We start from the raw sequence: 23,611 nt of genomic DNA, 5'->3' as shown, positions 1-23,611 counted from the left end.
AGAGCAGCGATATTTCTAATTCAGATAGTACATAAATTAATTCAACGTTTCCATTGCAAAAACCCTAACCATCTGAGACTATCTCGGGTGCTCATCAACTTGCTAACAAGATATAGGAAGTGACGTTGCCCAGCAGGTGGAAATGGCGCATATAAAAATATATTTTTAAATAATTTATACTTTGAAAACATCAATTTACACGGCAGCCATCGTTTCACATTACTTTATTTATACTATACTATATCTTACGTCGAGGGAAACTAAGTATATGCTAAATATATAGTTTCTGTAATTCAAAGGTCAAAAAGTTAGCCAGCAGATGAACTAGCTAGGCTGCTGTCCGTGTGGTGCACTATTACTGAAGCTAGCAGGAAAGTAGACACTTAGATGGCTGCTGTGGTGTAGTTTACGAAATAACTGGCTACTTAGATGTTTTTTCTTTACTTAAAAAACACTAACTGTAGCTGTCTAGGTTTAAAGGCTAAGGTTATCTAACTAGCATACCCATGAAAAGTTTAGTTAGGGTTAGCTTGCTTAGCTAGGTTTTTAAGATATCTGCTCTAGATAGATAGCATGCCATCTGATTTTATTTTTTAGACTGTATATAAATCGTTTAAGATGTACTATTGGTCCATGCTTTAATTTTAACAACGATAAAGGGCCAGTGTAATTAATGACTTTGTTAGCTCGACTGCTAGCTGGCTAGCCTATCTTTTCAATTGAGAGCACTTGCTTGGCCCCAGTATGGCTGGACCTGAGCTGCTGTTGGACTCCAGTATCCGTTTGTGGGTAGTTCTGCCCATAGTCTTTATCACATTTATTGTTGGTGTTCTGCGTCATTATGTCACTCAACTTCTACAAAGCGATAAAAAAGTAGACCTCGAACAAGTGTCTGACAGGTAGCTAAGATATCTTCAAAAGAATTTGCTGCTAAAACCAATTTGTTAATGTTTAAGGTACATGCCGATTTATTCACCGATTTGTTTGCAGCCAGGTGTTAATGCGTAGCCGTATATTGAGAGAGAATGGGAAATACCTCCCCAAACAGGTACCAATATTTTCTGTGTTCACGATTAATAACAGTGCGGATTAATTGTGTATATAAAAGGTAACAATAGAAATGTAATATGTCACCATAATAGCTGGTTTTGAGTAGAATGTCTTTTAAGTTATTAACTAAATTATTCTCTGTTCTGATTGTCATTTGGTCTCTGTCCTGTTCCAGTCATTTGCCATGCGAAAACATTACTTCAACAATGCTGAAACAGGATTCTTCAAGAAGGTCAAGAGAAAAGTGGTGCCCAAAAACCCTATGACTGGTAAAGGGCTTATCTAACTAATGCAGAGTGGGTTTGCTTTAAACTGGGACTGGTGTTTTCGGCTCCCCAGCACTGAACACACTACGTGAGGTGCTTTAAAATCTGTAGTGCTACAGTTGAAAATGACACACAGATTTAACCTGTCTCTTTCAGATACCAGCATGTTGACTGACATGATGAAAGGAAACCTCACCAACGTGCTGCCAATGATTTTAATAGGTGGATGGATCAATTGGGCTTTCTCTGGGTTTGTTACCAGTGAGTAGAGCCATCCCTGTCTCTCCTCATGCTCTAGGAAAGCATAACTCTGTCCGTGGTCCTCTTTAATGGCCTGACCGCTCATGCATTACGTTTTGTATAATTTGTCTGCAGGTTCCAAAATTTACGTTTGTGCAATGCAACATTTTTAAATAAGGAATATTCTTCACCAATACTCCAGTGCACTGGCAATCTAGCACTGAACCTAAAGAAAGAGATTAAAAATAAGTTACAGTTTGAAAGTTGTTCAAAGCTTTCTTGAGTAATGTTGCCCAAAAGAAAGGAAGCCTTAATTTAAAAGCTTATGTCCACTCTTGTTCCATAACTTTGGTTTGACCAGCACAACTGTGCTTGCTTCTTTTCCCACAGCAAAGGTCCCCTTCCCATTGACTCTGAGATTTAAACCCATGCTGCAGAGAGGGATTGAATTGTTGTCGCTGGATGCATCCTGGTACATAACTGCTGCTGCCTCTTTGGTTGGATACCTACATGTTTGGTCCCTCCTCTCTGTTCTTTATTACCTAAAACAATAGCTTGTCCACCAACCGCCACAAATAGCAAATGGATAAGAGATGTATTAACATGATCCTTTCAGAATGGTCTGTGGTTAAAATATTTTTGTGCGTGTGCCTAAAATGTTGACATTTTGGTGCAAAGTCCTGTAAAGCGCCATTGTACATCTTAAAGCTTTTCTTTATAGTGGTTACTTTTTAGTGTGCAGAATGTTTGTACCCATCTTATTTTTTGCAGGGTGAGTTCAGCCTCTTGGTACTTTCTCAATGTCTTTGGGCTTCGGAGCATGTACTCTCTTATACTTGGACAGGACAATGGTGAGCTCATTTGACTCTTGGTTATACACATGCTTCACTGAGGGTGTGCATGACTCACAGATTATTGATCCATTTTGAACAGAATTTCTTGAAATTGGATGCAGGATCATGCCTGAAACCAGACTTAATTTCAGTCACCGATACTTAATAGATTCATCAAAATCCATTCGTGATGGTTATGCATGTTTACAGCTGCTGACCAGTCAAGAATTATGCAGGAACAAATGACTGGAGCAGCTATGGCAATGCCACCTGACTCTAACAAGGCCTTCAAGGTGAGCAATGCTGAATTAAATACTATAACACCTCTAGAGCATTTATATAATACATTGTTTATGAATTTAAAATGTATTGATTTCAAAACTGCTTTTACTTGGAGCACACTGGCTAGTGAAGGACTCCCCCCCTCCCCCCCCCCATCAGTCATATTGGGTTAACCAAAGTGTAGTTGCAGTCCCAGACCTCGTTTTTTTTTTTTTTTCTAAGTCAGGACTTTGTGGTTTGTAACTGTCTCTAAACTGCGAGGCAGATGCTGTTCTTTTGTATTTACAAGTGCATGCTTTGGAAATTCTTTATATCTTGGGCTGGTTATCTTTTTTTCAAACCCTTCAAACAGCCCTTTAATCCCTGTGTTCCAGAGTGAATGGGAAGCTCTGGAGATTGTTGAACACAAGTGGGCCTTGGAGAAAGTCGAGGAGGAGTTACTGTCCAAAGACCTGAACTTCCGCTGAGTTTGCCAGTGATGTCATTTTGTGATTGTCCAATAACATTTGAAATGTTGCTTGCTTGATTGGCACTTTATTGTTATTGGATGATTTGTATCTGAAATATATTTCAAATTCATTATATTTATATTTGGACCAGATCATTGAAGAGCAATTTGATAGATTTATCCCTTTATTGAGTGCTTGTGAATGTAAAGAGTGTTTGGGAAGTACTAATGAACTGCAATTTCTTCTGCCACTCACCTAGTATGCACTTTCATTAATGCACAACATATTATAACACGTCTTCAGTATTACTGTGGCTGGTAGTGTGTTTTGAACCAAGGATTTAATTTGGGTTCTTTTATTTTCACAGCTAGTCCTCTCATACCACCTGTGCCTTCCTTCATCTTCAATTGTCTCTTCTTGTAAAAAAAAAATGTAAAAACTAGAGTCTGATCAGTGCCAACATGCCTGAAAATGTCACAAATGATGGAATAAAGCAACTTCATGAACATTTTTATGGCACCCTTGGTGATCTAGAAATGAATCTGGCCTGATGTCTGATGAAGCTGATTAAATGGTAAGTGCAGTTCACCACATATTTTTAGGGGTGATTCATGTGGAAATTAATCAAACAATTGTAGGAAAACAATTCAGTTTTACGCATACATAACCCATGTGGTCAAGAGAAGACACTTCACAAGCCAACTTAGTCTTTTATTCAGAGCATAATTTCTATACAGGATAGTTTTGCATGGATGACTGCTTGACCAACACATTTCACACAGATCTATGCCAATTTGGTGATCAAGTTATTTGCTGAACATTGTGCAGAAATATACTATGGATCACAGCATATGGCCCAAGCATGCAGACTGGACTGGAATACTGTGGCAGTTGCTTTAGCCTGTTCTACAGCTGGAGATTAAAGTGAGCAGTGGAAGGATTTTGAATATTCAGTTGCATATTCAGTTGAATATTCAGAACTGAATCAATTTGTGCTGGTCAGAAATGGGATGCTTTACATACATGTTTAATGCATACATGTAAGATATTGATCCTACTGTGATGCTTAGAACAACACTTTTGAGCTTTAACTTAAGCATTTTGGAGTAGATGCCAAGAAGACACCAGGCCTGCCCAGCTGAAGTACCCATCTTAGTGCAACGGGAGTTAGGCTATGGATGTCTTTTCAGATAAAAGCTGGAATGGAATGTCTAAAATTACACAATGATACGGTTTCTTATCCAGCAATATTTTAAAAACATTTTAAAAATTGCAGGCCTCTACTTTTGAAAATGTGGAAGACAGTTCATCATTCACCATTTGTTAAACAAGCTGGAAAAGTTTAAACTCCAGTAATTCAAACAAAAATGCGAACAGACTGATCCCTCTGTCTGCAGCAATGGTTATTTAGAGCAATTCTCCCCCCACTATGAGGAACAAGCTAAATAATAAGAGGCTGCCAAAGGTATTAAATAAGACATCACTTTTTTGATGGGTGGTCCAAATAGCTGAATACTGCAAGTACCCAAGGGGAGTAACAATTGGTGATAACAGGAAGACTTTATGAGAGCTTCTTAACAAGATCCCAGATTCTGTTCGAGGTAAAGTGAAGTGATGGAAGTCAAACATCCATGAAATATCAAAGCATAAAATCTAAACCTCAATACCACAATGATTTATTCATATCAAAACATGAGTATACAATTATATATATATTTCATCTATTAACAAAATAAAATGAAAGTTCACCCACCCCAGCATCTGATCCACATGATCAAAGATATTATGATACAAAAATACTGTACAGATGTTTTTAAAAATCATTAAGAGCTCTATCCAGAAAGCACTTTACTGAAATATTCTCATTGCTCCAAAGAGTCCATTATAAATTGCACACAATTAATGAAAAAGAATGCAATATTTGTATCCTCATTTGTTTCAAACCCTTTCATTAAAGATATAAATACAAATGTTGCTGAAAAATATGTCTGTTTGTGTCCTGCAACAGGGGTTCTTTCCCAATGGTAAATGACAAATACAAAAAGAGGGGGGAAAAAGATTGTGCTCCTGCTTTGCACAGCAGAGACATAGATGTGCTGGAATCAGAATTAAAACTCACTCACTGTCTGCATCTGACAGTTATGAAAAATAAATAGCTTACAAGTGAGTGAGTAGACACAAAGCTATTTTCACACAGTCACCTAAAATACTTTTGCACAGTATGCGAATCTTAGAGGTTCGCAGAAATCGTATTCCAACAGTTACATTTCTGACGACCCTGTCCCTGATACATGTGAGAGGGAAGAAAGGGCTCAACCCAAGCTTAAGAAGAATAACGATCAAAAAATGCCAAGATGGCTGTAAAAGTACAAAGGCTATAAGCCTTCATTAGTTATTAGCCATGTGAAAATTTTGAGCCAAACTCTCTTTAAAGCATGTTCCAGCATTCAAAAGAGAAACAGACCACCCACAACCCCCAGCATTTGACAGTAACAGTCCATACTGAGACACAAAACAACAAAAATGAAACTGCCCAAATAAACTGCATTATGAATCTCTTTCTTGAAGGCAATTTTAAAAATATAAAGAAAATGGACCAGAATCCAGACTATCCTATTTTTGAACTGAATTACATAATCAGTTGTAGCTCTCCATTCAAAAGCCTTTAAAGTCTAGTGTTAGGTTAAACTGAACAGTTTGACCAATAGTTAATAAAAGTTGGCAGGCAGGGCATCATAGCTTGCAGGAGCATCCTGATGGCGGCTGGTCCCCGTTTGCTGCGCTGGTAAGCCTGTGTGAAGTACGCCTTCGAAATGAGTAAGAAAAAGAAGCAGAAGCATAGTGCTACACTTGGCCGATCCCACACGAGGCTGCATTCACAGTTTACAACACTGAACCCAGAATAACTTCAAGTGTAACTGAATCAAGGGCCACCATAAACTGCATAAAAAAAAAAAAAAAAAATCATGCCTAGTTTCAGGAAAAAAGTAACAAAATAAATGGAGAATTCCAACTGACTTATGGCTTGCTTAAAGCCACAACCGTAGCTTTCTAGTTCCTTTAGGAACAAGGATGTGTATTTGGATTGGAGCATTATTGAGCCCTTGATTTTGTATCACCCAACAGATTCCACAGATTAGTTCCACCATCTGTCTTGAACTAAGTAAATCCAGACAGATGAAAATCCTGGAGAGGATTTTTTACTTTCTGAACTTGACCTCCACACTTGTGCACTAAATCGGCTATCCATCTTTACGAACACAGTCTAAGGATGTGGTTGAAAGAAAATCAGTTCATCTAAAAAGCAGTCACTAACTAGAACAAGTGATAAATGGCAGCATAACACTCCTACATCCCAAACTCACACAACCCACAAGCCCATGCAAACTCTTAAATCCACATCAAAGGAGGAAAAGAAAAAAAACAAAAAAAACAAACAAAAAAAACCAAACAGACGACACAATGCAAACAAATCAGGCTACGCGTCAGCCTACCACCACCAGCTAAACCAGTTCCTGTGTGCTTCGCGTAAAGAAAGAACTACAACCCGCAGTACCCTACCCATGATACCTCTGCACCTGCCTGAGAGAGTAGCCTCTGCCCCTCACCTCCTGTGGTGGTTAGACGAGAGGCAAGAGGTTCAAGTTTTTTTATTATTCTTTGTAAAAACAACCAACCCACCAACAAAAGATGACAAACTAAAAACAAACTGCCCCGTTAACCTGAGAGTGGGCCCGAATGGAAACAAAGAGGGAGAAGGGAGGAAGGCGAGAGAAAAACAAACAAAAGCATGAACAGTGCTGTTTCAGTCTAACTCCATGGCTCCGGCCAGTCCATCATGGTTGAAGGAAGTGATGTGATCATCAGGGGCAGGGAGGGTGGGCTGGCGAATCTTGTCTTGGCGTTGGTAGAACAGCACATAGGCAGCATTGGTCTGAGAGAGAGAGTGAGTGAGTCAATATCCATATTAATTTCAACAGCATACTTAAACATTCTCTGGCTGCTGTAATTCTTGCAGACTTCTACATTCAATCAAAAGAATGTGAACTACAACTTACAGTGGATGACCTCCTACCAGATTCATTTGGTGCAAAGTAGTATCAAGAAAAATTGATTTCAACTGGATATGTAACATCAGGTAATATAAAATACCGCACCATTACACAAAAGCAAAGTATACAATTCACTTTTACCACAATTTGTTCCTCATTTGCACAAGTAACTTTACTGTCATCAAAGTAATACCACTGGCCATCGTCCTTGTTCTTAGCATAGCTGGTATCTGGGGAGACAATAAAAAGGGGACAAAAATAAGCCTGCCAACCCAGGTTGTGGGGAATTACAGCTCATCGCTCGGAAATGCACCAAATGCACTTCAGCACTGAACGTTCATGAAGGGACAGTTAGACCAAAACAACATGAACACTACAGCACCACCAACTATCACTTTACGACGGCATTAAAACGATTCAAGCGTACAGTGTCCGTCTCGGAGTCCGCCATAGTGGTTTGAGACAGCAATCAGGTCATATCTGCTGGGAGGTTCAGAGTTGGTGCCAGTCTTCCTCAGGAGGTAGTCAGAAAAGTCCAGGTTCCTGCAATGCATGATGGGATGCAAGCTCAATACAGTGCACCATACATACACCACAGAGGCCAATGTCTGTAGCCTAATGACTTCTAGCTCAAATACCACTGTATTTCTGAAAGCTTTGTGTACTTAGAAACAGAGACAGAGACAAACACTTGTGCAAACCTCAGAGGAAACTCGACAATAGTGTCCAGTTTCTCACGGGAGTACTTGGTGTAGGAGAAGCGTTTCAGGTGGATGATCAGGACCTCGGGAAGAGACCACAGATCCAACTTCTTAGTCGCAAGCTGGTGCTTCTTACACACTGGACAGTACCTGAAAAGATCCAGTGGCAGAGTCACGGTCCCCTTTCAGCAGTTGCAGGGTCACCCTCCTAGAATAAACTAAGCATGGCTAAACCATGAGCCTAGTAGCAGGGACTTGCTGAGACTGTGCCCAAACTATTGGCTTCCAGTATACCAGTACAGTGTTCACACTACGAAATGCCATGAAAATGTAGCGAAATGTTGATAAGCCAGATAACGCATTAATGTTAAACTGGTTAAAAGATGAAAATGTTTCAAAATGGCTGACCCATCAAGCAATTTCAGCAGACTACTTCCAAAATCAGGATCAAAAAGCATAGTGTGAACATTTTTAGATCAGCATTGCTCCTATGCAGGCTATTCTGTCATGGTTCAATGATGTCAAATACAGGTGAAGTACATGGTGTATAGTGTAAGAATGTCTAATAATATAGTGTATAGTGTGTGATCCAAGACACAGCCTCTTGAGCTACAACATTCCCAACCCAATCTGCAGGGACCTAGAGACAGTCGACATTTCTGTGATATGGCAGCTACCTGCTCAACTGTGCTGGGCATTCATTGTTCTCGGCTGCTTATGCAGAGTGCAGGGCATGGGTTTCTCGGGGGCGACCATCTGCGGGTGGAGTGGCTTACCAGGGGTTTTCATCCTCGAGCGTTTCCACCGTGGTGAAGAGCTCGATGCACGCTTGCAGCTGCACTGTGGGCTGTTGCTGGGGGATGTCCATGCTCTGGTCTTTAACATACTTCTGTACATATGGAAAAAAACAAACATTTTTGAGCGTTTGAGAAAACCAAACCTGTGAAAATGCTGCATACTGCAAGCTCCATTTTAGAGTGTTTCAGTCACAGATCTTGGGCCCTATATCTGATCTGTTATAAATACAGTGGATTCAGTAGAGAACAGGAATCCTGCCGTACAGAAAGCCCTTACCTCTGCTTCATTTTCATTGTAATATTTTTTCTTCATGTCAGGGTCCCAGTCAATAGCCACATAGAGCTGAGCTGTGAAGACAAATCACATGACATCAGCGCTCACACCTCCTCACATCAGCTCTCAGAAAGCTCGCGCCTCCTCCCGTCGGCGCTCAGAAAGCTCGCGCTTCCTCCCGTCGGCGCTCAGAAAGCTCGCGCCTCCTCCCGTCGGCGCTGAGAATGCACACACCTCCTCCCGTCGGCGCTCAGAATGCACACACCTCCACCCGTCGGCGCTCAGAATGCACACACCTCCACCCGTCGGCGTTCAGAATGCACACACCTCCATCCGTCGGCGCTCAGAATGCACACACCTCCACCCGTCGGCGCTCAGAATGCACACACCTCCACCCGTCGGCGCTCAGAATGCACACACCTCCACCCGTCGGCGCTCAGAATGCACACACCTCCACCCGTCGGCACTCAGAATGCACACACCTCCACCCGTCGGCACTCAGAATGCACACACCTCCACCCATAGGCGCTCAGAATGCACACCTCCACCCATAGGCGCTCAGAATGCACACACCTCCACCCATAGGCGCTCAGAATGCACACACCTCCTCCCATAGGCGCTCAGAATGCACACACTTCCTCCCATAAGCGCTCAGAATGCACACACCTCCTCCCATAGGCGCTCAGAATGCACACACCTCCTCCCATAAGCGCTCAGAATGCACACACCTCCTCCCATAAGCACTCAGAATGCACACACCTCCTCCCATAAGCGCTCAGAATGCACACACCTCCTCCCATAAGCGCTCAGAATGCACACACCTCCTCCCATAAGCGCTCAGAATGCACACACCTCCTCCCATAAGCGCTCAGAATGCACACACCTCCTCCCATAAGCGCTCAGAATGCACACACCTCCTCCCATAAGCGCTCAGAATGCACACACCTCCTCCCATAAGCGCTCAGAATGCACACACCTCCTCCCATAAGCGCTCAGAATGCACACACCTCCTCCCATAAGCGCTCAGAATGCACACACCTCCTCCCATAAGCGCTCAGAATGCACACACCTCCTCCCATAAGCGCTCAGAATGCACACACCTCCTCCCATAAGCCCTCAGAATGCACACACCTCCTCCCATAAGCACTCAGAATGCACACACCTCCTCCCATAAGCACTCAGAATGCACACACCTCTTCACATGCATTCTCTCCCACCCTCACTGCTCAATTATGTGGAGAAAGAACATTTTGGAAAAGAAGTTGGCCAAGGGTTCACATCTACATAGCATCTGTAAGTGAAAGTTCTCTCCTCTATTTACTGGACCAGAAGCGTTTGGACACAGAAGATGAATAAAATGACCCCTATCAGAACTGTTTCTGGAGTCTGATCCATACATTTCCAGCAATTACTGCAACATTATTTGCCATGCTGTGCTCTTAGGTAATAATCTTACATTACTTTACAAGGGGCTTCACACCAACCCAGTGGATATCACACGTAAATTCTCAACCAAAAGGTTATTACTTCTAATCACTATCACTATTACTAATACTAATAAGTAATGAAAAGTTACTAAGTGTGTGTAAACAAATGAGATTATGCCACTCAGTCCAAATTAGTCTTCGTTCCTTTTTAGGTAGGTAGGGACTGTCTGGGCTACGACGGCACGGACTCACTGCTGTAGGAGAACGCATTGCTCCCTTCTCCCATCCCTCTCTCCGTCGTGCCGTTGGAGTTCACGGCTTGGATGGTGAAGAGTTGTTTCTTCCTTTTCACAGCGCAGCACCGCCTGCCCGTCAGCCTCTTACTGGCCTGAGCGATGGGCTCCTCCCCATCTTCCTCATCATCATCTGCCTCTTTCCCAGAGGCCCGTGTTGCACCTTGTTCCCCATCAATGGCATCTTGGGAGTTGTCTGTACTGGCACAAGCCATCTGGCCCTCCTCTGTGCTACCACCCGTTTCCGGTTCGCTGTTCGACTCCTCCTCCTCCTCCTCTGCTTTCTCCTCCCCTTCACTGCTGTGACTCGCTTCTGACTGGACATTACTCTGTCCATCATCCCGAGCGTTCTCCTGTGCTTTTTTCTTGGATGGCCCTTCTCCCTTTGAGTCTTCCTCAATCTCATCTGTGTGGCAGTGAAGCAAAGACAAACATTTTTATAGATGAAATGACACAAAGGGGAAAAACAAAACAAAACAAAAAAAACCAACAAATATCTGTTTGTTAAGGAACATTTGGTAAATGAGATCATGCAACATGTTACCTCCACCCACTCCATTGGTCTGACTCTTATGCGACTCTTCATCCTCATCATTCTCTTCTTCGTTCTCGCCTTCCTCTTCCACTTCCTCAGGGTCTGGCTGATGAACGTATCGCCTGCAGAGACACAACGGACCCCGTAATGATTCAGCTAAGAGGCTGATTAAACTATGCTATGAAGATACAAGACATCCTGTAAACATGACCCAGCTCTAAAAGCAACTGCTAACCACTGACTCACCTCTAAAATGTCAGCACATCTGATTCAGTGCCAAACTGCTGTGGCCTAAAAATGGTGGATCAGTTCTACCAATCAGCCTGAAGTTAATAGACAGCCCTGTAGCTCAAACGTCCAACCAAACATTGCTACAGGCTTGACTTGTGCCTCAACGCACATTTCTGAATCCTTTAGTTACAAAGCCACAGCTCAAGCAGTAAAAAAAAACAAAAAAAACAAACAAAACCACTGAACTTTGCTGGATGAGGACACGCCCCTCAAACGGAGAGACTGCACCAACCACACCCTACGCGCAGCAGGGCCTGAGGGCTATGCAACTCTACAGATCGGAACGTTATTAACACATTAAGCTGTTCGTCTACACTGAAATTCTCTTCCATCTAGAAAAATCTCCAACAAAAACGACAATAATGGATCTCTGCTGTTAAATAATTCATAAAACACAAAAACGCATGAGTGGCATGGACTCCCTCGGACCTCAGAGCAGCATGCCTTCTGAGGGAAAAGGACGTCAATCACTGGAATGGAGGAAAGTCACGCTCCGTGAGCACAGAGTGAGATTTCCATCTGGTCTGCTCTGCACAACGGCTCTTCTAATGAAAGTACATCCTTTAATGGTTCTTTTTTAGCCCTTTTCAAAATAACTTTGCTTGAACAGGCTCCATTCAGGCTTCTTAGTACCTTGGTGCTGTTCCGAGAACTGGCTCACGTCTGCGCCAGTTTTTATTGGAACCAAGGATGTGTCATCAGACAGCGCTGCACAACGGAAGTAAACAGTAGTAACGAGGTGGTGGAGCACATAGATTACCTGAGAGTATTTGTGCTGTTATTAAAGAGGTTTGGTTTATCCAAAAAGCAAGCAGAAATCAACCATTGGTGGTGATAAATTATATTAATTAAATGATAAAAACTAATTTTATTAAACAATTATTACAAATAATAAATAGAATGTTCATATAATTAATTTGACAATAATGAATAGTCATGGAAATATAAGAACACTACATGTAGGCTAATGATAATGCAGTCAAGCTCCCGTCACAGTTTGCGCTGAAGAGCCCACTATTCTCTGGCTACAGATGGAAACAAACTTTTCAGGTTCCAGAACCAGTTCATTTTTTGCAAAAATGCACCAACTGGTTTAAAAATAAGGTGTAGGAACTGGCAGGGAGCCTGTTCCACATTTGTGGAAAAGGGCCATTTGTCCAGCTAAACCAGTTCACGTGCGGTTCTGCCGTCTCACACAGGTGATGGGCATTTGCCTTTCCTCCCTCTCCACCCATGGTTCCCCTTTCAGTAGGACTACAGGCGGGGCTGGACGGTGGGCACTCACGCTAGCCGCTGGAGGAAGATCTGGTAGAGAGCCTCGCGGGTGAACTGGCTCCGCCACAGTACCATGAGGAGCGGGTGGCCAAAGAGGGTGGTGCTGTAGGAGCTGCCGCCGGAGCCGTAGTCGCGGTATTGGGAGCGTTCGCGCATGTACACGGCCAGCAGCACCTCCTCGTCCTCCTCCCGGTCCACGCTGCTGCTGCTCACTTCATACCTGTATGAACACAGCCCACGAGACCAGCTACTTACAGGGCCACATCAGGAAGTAGACCAGCACAGAACAGGTAGGACAATTCATCTTTAAGTAATAGGTGGCAAGGTTATGTGAGCTGGGTTTGGGTTAGACTGAATCACAGTTTACTAGATGTATTATCCAACTGTTAATAGGTCTCGTTAGGCCTCTCTTTCCCTGATTAATTTGAAGCCATGTATAAAACTCCATACAACTAATTACCAAGTTGTGATTTTTTTTTTTTTTTACATTTTAATTAGTTCTAAGTTATCTGATACTCCATAACAGATACATTTGTCTCATCTGGTATTTTAATTGGCTTAGTTAGATTCTGTATTGTTTCTAATTATACATGACGTCCTGTACATAATGATTCATCGGCTATTTGGGTGGCATTTCGTAGCCACAACTAATTTGTCTGATCTTGTTTGTTGCAGATAAAATAACACATTAACATATAGTTAGAGAATTTGGCAGTGTGCCATTACGTGTGCTCTCTGGCACCTGTTCTAATGGGGGAAACATGCTTGTATTCAGTTATTAGTTAGATTACATAGTCTAATTATATTTAAGTATTTAAATATATTTAAGTAGTATCATTTACTAAACTGGGCTATAGAAACTGCAACAGATCTTTAGCTTCCACATATCAGTAGAGAGCAGGCAGGCATACAGCTTTCAATTTATTCAACTTTAATAATAATAATAATAATAATATTAATAATAATAATGTTGCAAATGTTTGATGTAAGGTCAGGACATGTGTGTCAAAATTATAACCAATCACAGTCTAGAGTTGCTTCTGTTCCAACCAATAATGAAACGCGTATAAAGAGGCTGTTCTGCTTGGTAAAGAGGCGGTATGTTTATGAAATACTAGAATAAAGTGGATTTGAAAATACCACAGCATGAGCTGATTTCCAATGTCTTGGTCCCAGCTGTGCTAATTCACCCATGTCAGTGCAGGTGCAAAACTTTGCATAAGCACTAACTGGGTGTTTGGTCCCCAAAACATTTTGCAATACGGCAGCATCGTACCTCAAAACTACTGCTCAAATATACAGTCCACAGTAGGTTTGTTAACCAGACAAAAGCAAAGCTTACACAAAGATGTCATCTCTGTCCAGTATACAGCTGAGAGACTCATCGGCCTGGTAGATCTTGTAGAAGCGATGATTAAACACATCTGCCACAACCATCTGAATGAGTCAGTGGAGAAAAGCCAGGACACATTATATACACACACACTTCTTGTTAAAATACAAGAGTTTTGTAAAGGGCTTTAGTGCATTTATCTGCAGCGTGGACCTAACCAGCATGCTAAATGAAGGGACAGCTGTGCAGCTCTGAAGGTCACCTGGTTAGCAGGGACATGTGTGGCTTGAGAGAGGGCTGTACACAGATCAAACACCAGGCCAGCCTTGGGGACGACTACCCGGTGCTAGAGAGAGCGAGAGAGAGAAACCAGGGGAACTTACTGATCTTTTTTTAGGACACACATCACCTAAAGGAACAAATGTTGCCAAAAGCCCAAGTTATGCAGCACTATATTGGTAAAAGCATGCCAACAGATCCTCACTTGTTTTATGTAACTGTTACACAAGCTTTAGGTCACTGTTACACAAGTTAGCATTTCATAAAATATTCATTAAAGGAAAGGTCAACCGGTCATAAGAGTTGTAAGGATGTGTACCTGCTCAGGTTTGGCCAAAGGGTCAAGGGAAACGAAGAACACCTCCATGACCCTTTCCTTGCTAACTGGCAGGGGTATGCTTAAGTAACAGAAAGGGTCAAAGGTCACAGACACCTTGTGGCACTCAGGGCAAACCAGCGTGGACTTGAACAGTCCATGGAATGTGTCCACGATCACAGAGTCGTTCCGTCGCCTGTGGTTACGCCACGCCTCCTCTGCTACTTCCTGGAAACACATGAAGGTTCCCGTTAAACCCAGAAATAAGTGTCTAAGGGGCACTGAGCATGCTTGTCTCACAGGGATTCTTTATTACTTTTTGATCCTTTTGTCCCCTCTATGTTAACACTTCCAAAATAGATACTGGAGCAGAATTCAAATTCACTCCTACGGTTCCCCTATATGCAGTGAGAGGGTCCCGCTCCTGTGTGGTGTGCTCTGGGAAGAGCGTTGTAACAAACACCTTCAGTCTTCAGGACACTCCTACTGATTTTGGGAGTCTCACCACAGTACTGCTGTCTTATATTGTGCTGTTATATGTAGGTGTGGTGGAAAAAGAGCTTCCTCTCGAGAACAATAGACTACATAAATCATTACAGTTACAAAGCAGAGTGGAAGCACTCTTTGAAAGTGAGGCATGAAGTTGTCACTCAATAATACGGCTGTCATTCAGCAATAATAAGTTTATAATGCTACTCTGGGCCACATTCTAGGACCATGGCATCAGCACAGACTTGTAATCGTTCCTGTGGTCAAAAGGTAGTTGCTTTAACTGGTTTAATTGTAACTCTGACAAAGAAACATCTGCATACTGTCCATGGCTAGTCTGCGCTGCGTGTGCGTATCTGCCAACCGCACGTGGATGGATGTGTGCGTTCGTGTGTGTGTGTGTGTGTGTGCGTGTGTGTGGTGAGCAGGGACCTGATCTGGTCTGCCATCTGCGTCCCTGAGCTCGATGTACTCTTTGTTTTTGACGCGGTTGAGGTCCTCGTGCAGGCCGTCCAGCAGGAAGGACAAAAGCTCCTGGGAGTCATGCTGCTGGTAGCCCAGGAACTGGGAGGCAAAATGGCCCACCTTGGTCTGCACACACACAGAGACACACACACATACAGACACACACAGGTGTTAGGAGTCTACTTAAAATGACTCCTAACTTTGCTCGAGTCTAGGCTCCCAACTGACCAAAGTCCCTAACTTCAGTGTGTGCAAACAAGCATGTAAGTAAGTATGTTTTATCTGAAAACCCTGGACATAGATGCTAGCATAGCTCCGAAACTTTGGGTCTGGCACAAACAGCAGCCAGCAAAGACCAACAGCCCCAAGCAGTGACATCCGAGCTTAGGGTTGACATTTTTACAAAATCTCCAGCAAAAAAAAATAAAATAAAAAAATCACCAAGGCACACAAGAGAACCAAAGCCAATCCAGGAGTACGAAGAGGTGCCATCTGAGTTTAAGTGTCACACCAACCAGTATCCTCCACACTGAAGCTTCTCTCATCACTGTCTCTCTTGTAGGTCACCCTGAGAGATCGTCAGAAGTAAACTAGTGCCCCCCAGTGGACAGCATGTGGTTGTGACTGTGTGCTATCTGTACAAGAGTACCTTAACTGTCCCAACAATGCACTACATTATAGTAACTACCATACCACAAAATGTCTATTTAAAGTATAGAGTTTTTTGATCGACATTTACGTATATTAGATCACCACTGATAATGACAATCATAAACTTTAATATAAACTATGCAGACAAGAAGCATTTAAATAGAATTTAAATATAACGATAAAATTAAAACTGCAGTATAATTCAGTTGGAGCATTAGAGCAGTGGCGCACGTTCTGTGTAACGTTTTGCACCTTAAAGACACGAGGCATCACAGAGTAGTGTCTCCCTGACCACATCTGCTTGATGACATCGGCAAAGGCCTCAGCGATCTCGCCCTTCATGCCCAGAGGGTTGGTGAAGTTCAGCTCGTCCAGGTACGAACTGCACAGGAAGTACTCCGTCAGTGGCGGCGTGTTGCTCAGACACTGAGAGAGTGAGAGAGAGAGAGAGAGAGACAGTGAGAGGGAGACATTGGTTTATTCTTCATGGTTCATCTGCTCATGGACAAGCAGTGAAAATTATCCTTCTTAATGAATCTTGTGTCTACAGAACTACGTGCTTAGACCCTTAATAAGGGGAGTGGAGGTTACTAAACTATGAAAAACTCACAAAACAAAATTAAAGCCACAGTCAACACTAGATGAATTTCATATTATCCATATTATTATGAAATGATAGATTGAACATATGATGCGATGAAAAGGTCTATTGGCGAATGTACCATTGTGTCAGTACAGTGATGCAATTATCAGCCCAATGGATCTACATTTCAGATGCTCATCAATTACATGGCATAGCTGTTAGTGTCCACGTTAATGTAACAAATCATAACTTGGCATAAGGTTGTCTCTTTTCCTTTAGCTAACGAAGGCGTGATGTATAGCATGACCTATGACTTCTGACCTGCAGGGCAGAGTTCATGAAGCAGGTGTTGCCAAGGTTGTTGAGGCCACATACTCCAGGCTGCCCACGGTACATATCCTGGTCCTCCATGGAGTTCCTCCTGTACACACACAACCAGAGATGAGCCACACACACACACACACACACACACACACACACCTAGAGATGAGCCACTCCCCCCCCCCCCCCCCCCAGGTGTCTGTGACCAAGAAACTGAGCTAGTTTCAAAGACATTTTTATCAATGTTTAAGATCAAAACCGGCATTAGGTAATCCTTTCTGACACTGTAAGCATGACGTTTTTCCAAGCAAAACCGGTTACTGAAAGACATTTTTCTGCCAGCATTAATATGTGAAAGCGAGACTGCGTCAGGCATGCTGATCTTCCAGCAGGACGAAATTTGTGCCTACATTTTCTTGAACTGCTCCAGACACCCCATTGCTTTAAACTTATGTAAAACAGAAGTAAGTTGCTATTGTCTACATGAACAGAACATTCACCAACAACTTGGGATCTACTGCTTTTGAAAGCTCGCTCGCCTGATGCCCCCACGACAGGCGTCTCCGTCCATGATGTGGGCTTTCTCCTAGTCAATCGGCTACAGCATGGTGGTCTTCACACTCCGTCATGCACACGCAACACTCGGGGAGGTTTCCTACTCTAACACACCTGACTCAGCCCAAGAATGGCCTAAAAAATACCTACTGAGTTGAACCAAGCGTGGCATAGCAGAGAAAACAAAACTTTGCAGAGTGAGAGAGGTTCCTCCTGTAGCGGAACTGGACCAGTAACAGTATAGAGCACGCAGGAGTTGTGGCCAACAGCAGTGAGTGAAGGTGAGCTTTTGGGCTCCAACGGTGCAGGCTCACTCACATGATCTGGGGTCTGGAGCTGGGCCAGGTGCCGTCTGCATTCCGTATCTCCATAATCACAGTCTGTGGAGTGAGCAGAACGTGTCACAACAAAGCCGCAGTCACTCGCTTATACGCCTGTACTTGTCTGTCCGCACACGGGCATGCATGCGTGCACACAGAGATAGCCAAACTCGCGCACACACAGAGATGCAGGCACGCATGCACACAGTAGTTTCATCAACACAGGGTCCTACCAAAAACTAGTAGACTGACAAAAATAGTTGGACTATATTAAACAAATGAAAATAACATACTGACATTACGTGGTAGTTACTGTAGAGGAGAGCCACTTAGTACGTTTGTGGTAGAACAGACAGATGGGCCACATGGCAAACTTGTCTGAGGGAGATCATGTGCAGTGGTGTTTATTGTGTACGCAAACGGACGTGTGAGAGATTACCATGCCGGAGGTGAGGCAGGAATCGAGGACAGTCATATGGACATTGCGTAGCCTATCACAGCTGGTGTCAGAACTCTTCATCCACAGTCTGGGTTCAGCATTCTCCGGAACATCAAACTGCTTCTGTATCAGCTTCTGAATGCTGACTATCTCATACACGCACACACACGCACACACGGATGGATGCACCCAAACATGAAAATCTGACCCACTGTGGGCTGTAATACAGAAATGTCACACTATGGTCCCAGTTGGCCAGGGACTGCCTTAAGAGGCTTCTCACACAATTGTGCGGACCTAAATTAGATGCTAAATATAAAGTTTTTCTGAAATATCCTTCTTAACAGAGAGCCCACTAGGACTCGTACATTCCGCCCCATCTGTTCCTACAAACACATCCAGATGCTCATCGGAGTATCTGCAGGTTGTCATATACCATGTAGTCATACAGCCATCACTAATGAATCGGTCACTGAGCAGCTGCACACGGAGGCTAATGACATCAGCGGGAAGCTGTGGGCACCAGGGACGGAGCTCCACTTTAAGCGTGTTTTCCTGAATTTATTACATGCTTCACACACTTCTATTGCCCTGCTGAAATAGCTATTGTAGAGGGGAGAGGCTTAGTCCAATCCTGATTGCACCCACCGAGTCCACACATCTGTTGGGTACCATCTTCCCAACACATTTCAGCAAGGGATTTCCAGCTGTTGTTTACCTAGTTGAGGTAAACAACTGGGATGTGAAGTAAATATAAAGAAACTGTTACAACAGTGAGTAACCTCTGTGTAATACATTAAGAAATGCTTCGAAGAGCATCTACCTCAAAGCCGTACACAGGACTCCTTCAGTGCACATGAACTACCATGTGAATCTACCAGCACCTCACACCGTCAACATTTCACATCTCCTAAGGTAGTGCTTAAGCCCTAACTCCCATAACACCTGAAGCAATCGAGGACACTGAACAGCTAGCACAGTTGTGTTGTTAAGAGGGACAAAGCAAAAAATATGGACTGGGAAACATTGGTTTAAAAGGTACATTCAGACCAACTACACTAATGTCACAGTTAATGAAAGCCTGCAGCGCTATGCCAGTATATATAGGAGCATCACTCTCATTCATCAATGGAAGAGTGTTTCCAAATTAAAGGCTAATGTGATGACAAGTGTACCCAATTTGTTTAAAATCCTATTTAAACAACTATTCTCAAAAACTTTACTCACGTATGGTGTCTGCTCGGCTGAACTGAGCTGTTAAAATGTTGTCCATGTCGCTATGGAGACAGAGGAAGACTTCCACTGGGTAGATCTCAACTTTGACTGTGCTTGGAAGGTCAATAACCTGGAAAAGAGGAGGTCAAAGTACTCAGAGTTTAGGCACAGAACTGCCAGCAGGCCAAATTTAACCCAAATTCAACACCCTTACCCTGGCAATCTGGGTCTGTCACTTAATTAGGACCCAAAACAAAATAACAGAAATCTTTCAATTGCTTCCTTTCCAAAATCCTAATGATGAACAATAGGCATATTGCAGGGATTCTCCATTCAGACACTGCGGAATCCTGGCCAGCCCAGGTTGTTGTCCTCAAGCTCCTCAGACAGTCTCAGGCTGTTGAACCTCTGACAGTATGTTGGGACCTAGAACATATATGGTCTGGCTGGAGGTCCCTGAGAACCGGATGGACAACCTCTAGTATACAGGTTTGAAAGCAAACACCCAGCCTTCCATTTTTTTAACCATTTAAAAAATGAATCTACTCACATGCTCTGTGACTAATGTTTGAGAATGGCAGTGTTCTATAATTCTATCTGCAGGTTGCAGAACTTAAATGACTAGAACATCTCTACTGTTAGTCCACCCGTAAATTACCCCACCTGTCAGTTTCCTGGATGCTCCTAAGAACAATGAAATCAGGATATAAATCAAGTAGTGTAAATGGGGCTTTAGCTGCATGGATGGTCCCTATTTTACCTTTCTTTCCAAAGGAGGTTGATCATCCACCAAGCCATACCAGGACAGCAACTTACGCCAGGCTTCAGCTGGAACCAGGACAAAGTCCTCATTTTCCACCAGTCTCTCCTTCAGCCGGTATGAGTCCAAGTCTGCAAACAGCAGAAGACAAAACCATAGAGAACGCTGCTCTCCAGTCATGAAGACTAGGTTTAAAAGATCTAGAACTTTAGTTTGAGTGCAGACCCCCTACTCTCCTTAGCATGCAATAAAGCCTGGGGTTAAACCATGTCTGTTATTTTTCCCCAAGCTCCCAACACACCTCCGTCAAGCCAACAAGAACACTGAAATCTTGGTGCAGATGTGTAATAATGCGCGCTGCCGGAAGCTCCCTGTGAACTTAGAAACCCTGCAGTGGGGAAGCATATATGTTTTATATCCTTGCTTTGCTTTTCAATCACACCCCATGTGAAAAAAAAAGATTGGAATTAATTCTTGCTCTGTGGATGCCTCAGTTGTGCTTCTATGTATACAGGCAATATTGTCTAAAGTTTGTGGCCGTTTCCCCAACCCTTGTGCCCATACAACAGCTCGATGCTGTGTGGAACTCGGTGCTTGTTGATTGGCTGAAGAGTGTGGTCATATGCATCAAGATTGGGTAACAAGTTTAAGAGTTTTTTCAGCCTGTTAACAATAGTGATATTGTCAGACACTGATTACTGACACAGGACTGCAAGACATGCATCTTGATTTTCTCATGAGGAGAATTTTACAGTATTGTTCATGCATGTCCACTGCTATTTAATGTATGTGGCTATGATTTAATCATCACATCTACAGCATCGCTACATCAAGACGTCATTTCTGAAAGAACATCAATTCTTCATTTTTTCCTGATGGTCCTTGATTTAAAAAAATAAAAAGCATCACAATCTGTGCTGAATCCACTGAAGCTCAACATCAAGATCACAACTACGTCTGGCTGATCTTGTTGCAATTTTATAGCCTTCGAGAAGCACGGAGTAAACCAATGCCTTCTCTCGGTGTTGCAGAAAGGCACCCACTCAAACGTGAATGCTAGCACTTTTAAGATATTTCACGTGTCGTATAACAACTCATATAATGGTAAGATGAGACTCACCTTCATAGAGCTCGGTGTTATCAATATGTCCGGGAAACGACGGAGCATTCTGGTCTCCTGCCGTCACGTACTCCTTCCACAAGTCAAACCATCTGTTTCCCACCAGATACCTGCATTGACGGCCGACGTTCAAATTCAGCGTAACTCACATCCGCAACATTTATATCCAACCTCTGCCTTCTAGTCAAGAACGATAAATATTCATCCATTTAAATGAAATAGCTATACATTTATATGCCGCATCAGAGCTCGACGGCTGCTCTGCGAGCATTTCATGGGCGCTATGCAGCGTCGGAAAACAGACATTTGAACGTGAAACGAGGCGCGGCGCTCGTGCCGTCACCACCTAGGCTTACATTACGCGTGCGGAACGAGACGCTCCTCTCGAGCGCTCCTCACAAAACGAAACCGAGCAACGGACAAGCGCAAACCGAAACTGTCACACAGGCTAGCTAACCCAGCCAAGAGAGCTAACGGTAGACGTCTGGCCATTTCCATTACAAATACGCATAGTTGGCCATTTCGGTCCTGCGAGGAGCGTTATAATCAGTCTAGAGACTGTTATCACAGTGTCCAGTGAGCACCACCTACCCGCCTGAAGGGTGTAGGTGTGTGCTGAGTTTTTAAAACAGCTGAACCGGGTAGCCCTATCTAGCTAGAGAGTCAGCTAACCTAGCGAGATAGCTGGACCGCTTCACGTCCACCACTAAACGAAGCCGCGTTTGTGGCACACCAGCAACTTCAGACGATCCACCCGGAGCTGGGTACATAGCCACTGATCATATCTGATCCCTAAATAACAAAAGCCTGCTGGTTAACGGAGCAAAGCAAAACCACCAAAAATGTCACAAGCTCTCCGGCTGGCTAAACAATTCTTAAGCTACGCTAGCTAGTTCACTAACCTAGCAACGTGAGGTACATTCAGGCGAATCAATTGTTATTCGTTAAGTGTGGGCGCAGGAACACCAGAAGGTTCGTCGCTAATTTAGTCTATAACCACCTGGTGGTAGTTAGGTTATGATAGAAAATTCATCTGTTGAGCCTCTGGAGTATGACTGAGTGTCTCCAGACGGCAGAGCCACACTCACCAGCTATCCCCAACACGCAGCTCATGCTCCAGGAGTAAGCTTTCGATGTCTCGCTGCTGTGTTTCTAACCCAGGAGGTTCTGTTGCGGAGGCAATGGTGGTAGTAGCCATGATAATTCATAAATGTTAGAAAAGGTGTACAGTCAGTCACCGCATAGAAACACCGGAACATTTAATGCAGGAAGCAGGAAGCGACTTTAATGATGATGACTTCCGCACTCGAAGTGAGGCGTGTGTAAAAGTCAAAGTGGGCGTGACTGGTTGCTTTTTAACCAAAACATTCTAAGTGATTTATATTAAACAATATCGACCTTAAGGATGATACCGAATTTCACAAAAACTAACAAATCAGCCATTTCATTGGTAGTATTCAATAATCTATAGGCGTCATCTATAAATAGTTTCACGGTTTGTCTCTAATGCACAGTTTCTTTAGTTTCAGACGCCTGTTTACCTAATGTGTCATTATCCTCAACTATTTTATTTGTCCATGGATTTTTTTTAATTTAAAGTTATCGAAATCTGAAATCGTCTGGACAAACCTTCTCGAAGTAATTTTTATGTATGATGATACACTAAAACAGTGTTAAATAGCAGGGAAGTGTTTAACTGAATTTTTTTGTTGTCCGTTTTTTCTGTTTTTCTGTTTTATGGAGAGTTTATAATTGGCTGTATGTTCTTAATCTCAGTGTTCTCTTCTACTGTTTTAGACTTTAGAGTCACAGTGAAAGAGATGTTTTTGTTTGGCCAAAGGTTATTTAGTCAGATTGTATGATTGAATCCAGTCATAAAGACAAAATCTAAGCAGGACTTTGTACTCACAGAGAGCCTGGACTAGCCAATTCCATAGCATGTGCGTCCTTGATCATTTCTGTCATGTATTTTCTTTTAATGCTTACTATTGTTTCTGTTT

General features: G+C 43.0%; 2 protein-coding genes across 2 annotated transcripts; one reads left to right on the top strand and one right to left on the bottom strand.

Annotated features, from left to right (window-relative positions):
- The first annotated feature begins 178 nt into the window (after nt 1-178).
- On the top strand, nt 179-3,628 carry zgc:86609 (TMCO1/EMC3 family protein). Its single transcript, XM_027023559.3, has 8 exons — nt 179-899; nt 991-1,048; nt 1,226-1,319; nt 1,473-1,577; nt 1,947-2,028; nt 2,328-2,407; nt 2,600-2,682; nt 3,046-3,628. Exons 1-8 carry the CDS (start codon nt 745-747, stop codon nt 3,136-3,138), a joined length of 750 nt encoding a protein of 249 aa, XP_026879360.1. The 5' UTR covers nt 179-744; the 3' UTR covers nt 3,139-3,628.
- Nucleotides 3,629-4,780: 1,152 nt separating this feature from the next.
- usp11 (ubiquitin specific peptidase 11) lies at nt 4,781-22,899 on the bottom strand. The gene is made up of 21 exons (XM_027023558.3): nt 22,700-22,899; nt 21,612-21,721; nt 20,492-20,622; nt 19,744-19,861; nt 18,517-18,662; nt 18,076-18,137; nt 17,203-17,302; nt 16,551-16,724; nt 15,615-15,773; nt 14,697-14,921; nt 14,361-14,444; nt 14,108-14,202; nt 12,776-12,985; nt 11,209-11,321; nt 10,624-11,070; nt 8,948-9,018; nt 8,650-8,762; nt 7,874-8,023; nt 7,600-7,715; nt 7,314-7,402; nt 4,781-7,054 (listed from the first exon to the last, which is right to left on the bottom strand). The coding sequence occupies exons 1-21, from the start codon at nt 22,807-22,809 to the stop codon at nt 6,926-6,928; spliced, it is 2,952 nt and encodes a 983-aa protein (XP_026879359.2). The 5' UTR covers nt 22,810-22,899; the 3' UTR covers nt 4,781-6,925.
- Between the last annotated feature and the right edge of the window lie 712 nt (nt 22,900-23,611).

Source organism: Electrophorus electricus, chromosome 25 (genome assembly GCF_041902795.1).
Source record: "Electrophorus electricus isolate QZ-2024a chromosome 25, ASM4190279v1, whole genome shotgun sequence".
Classification (NCBI taxonomy): Eukaryota; Metazoa; Chordata; class Actinopteri; order Gymnotiformes; family Gymnotidae; genus Electrophorus; species Electrophorus electricus.
The sequence above is the reverse complement of the archived record's forward strand: the minus strand, read 5'-3'. Positions and strand labels throughout refer to the sequence as shown.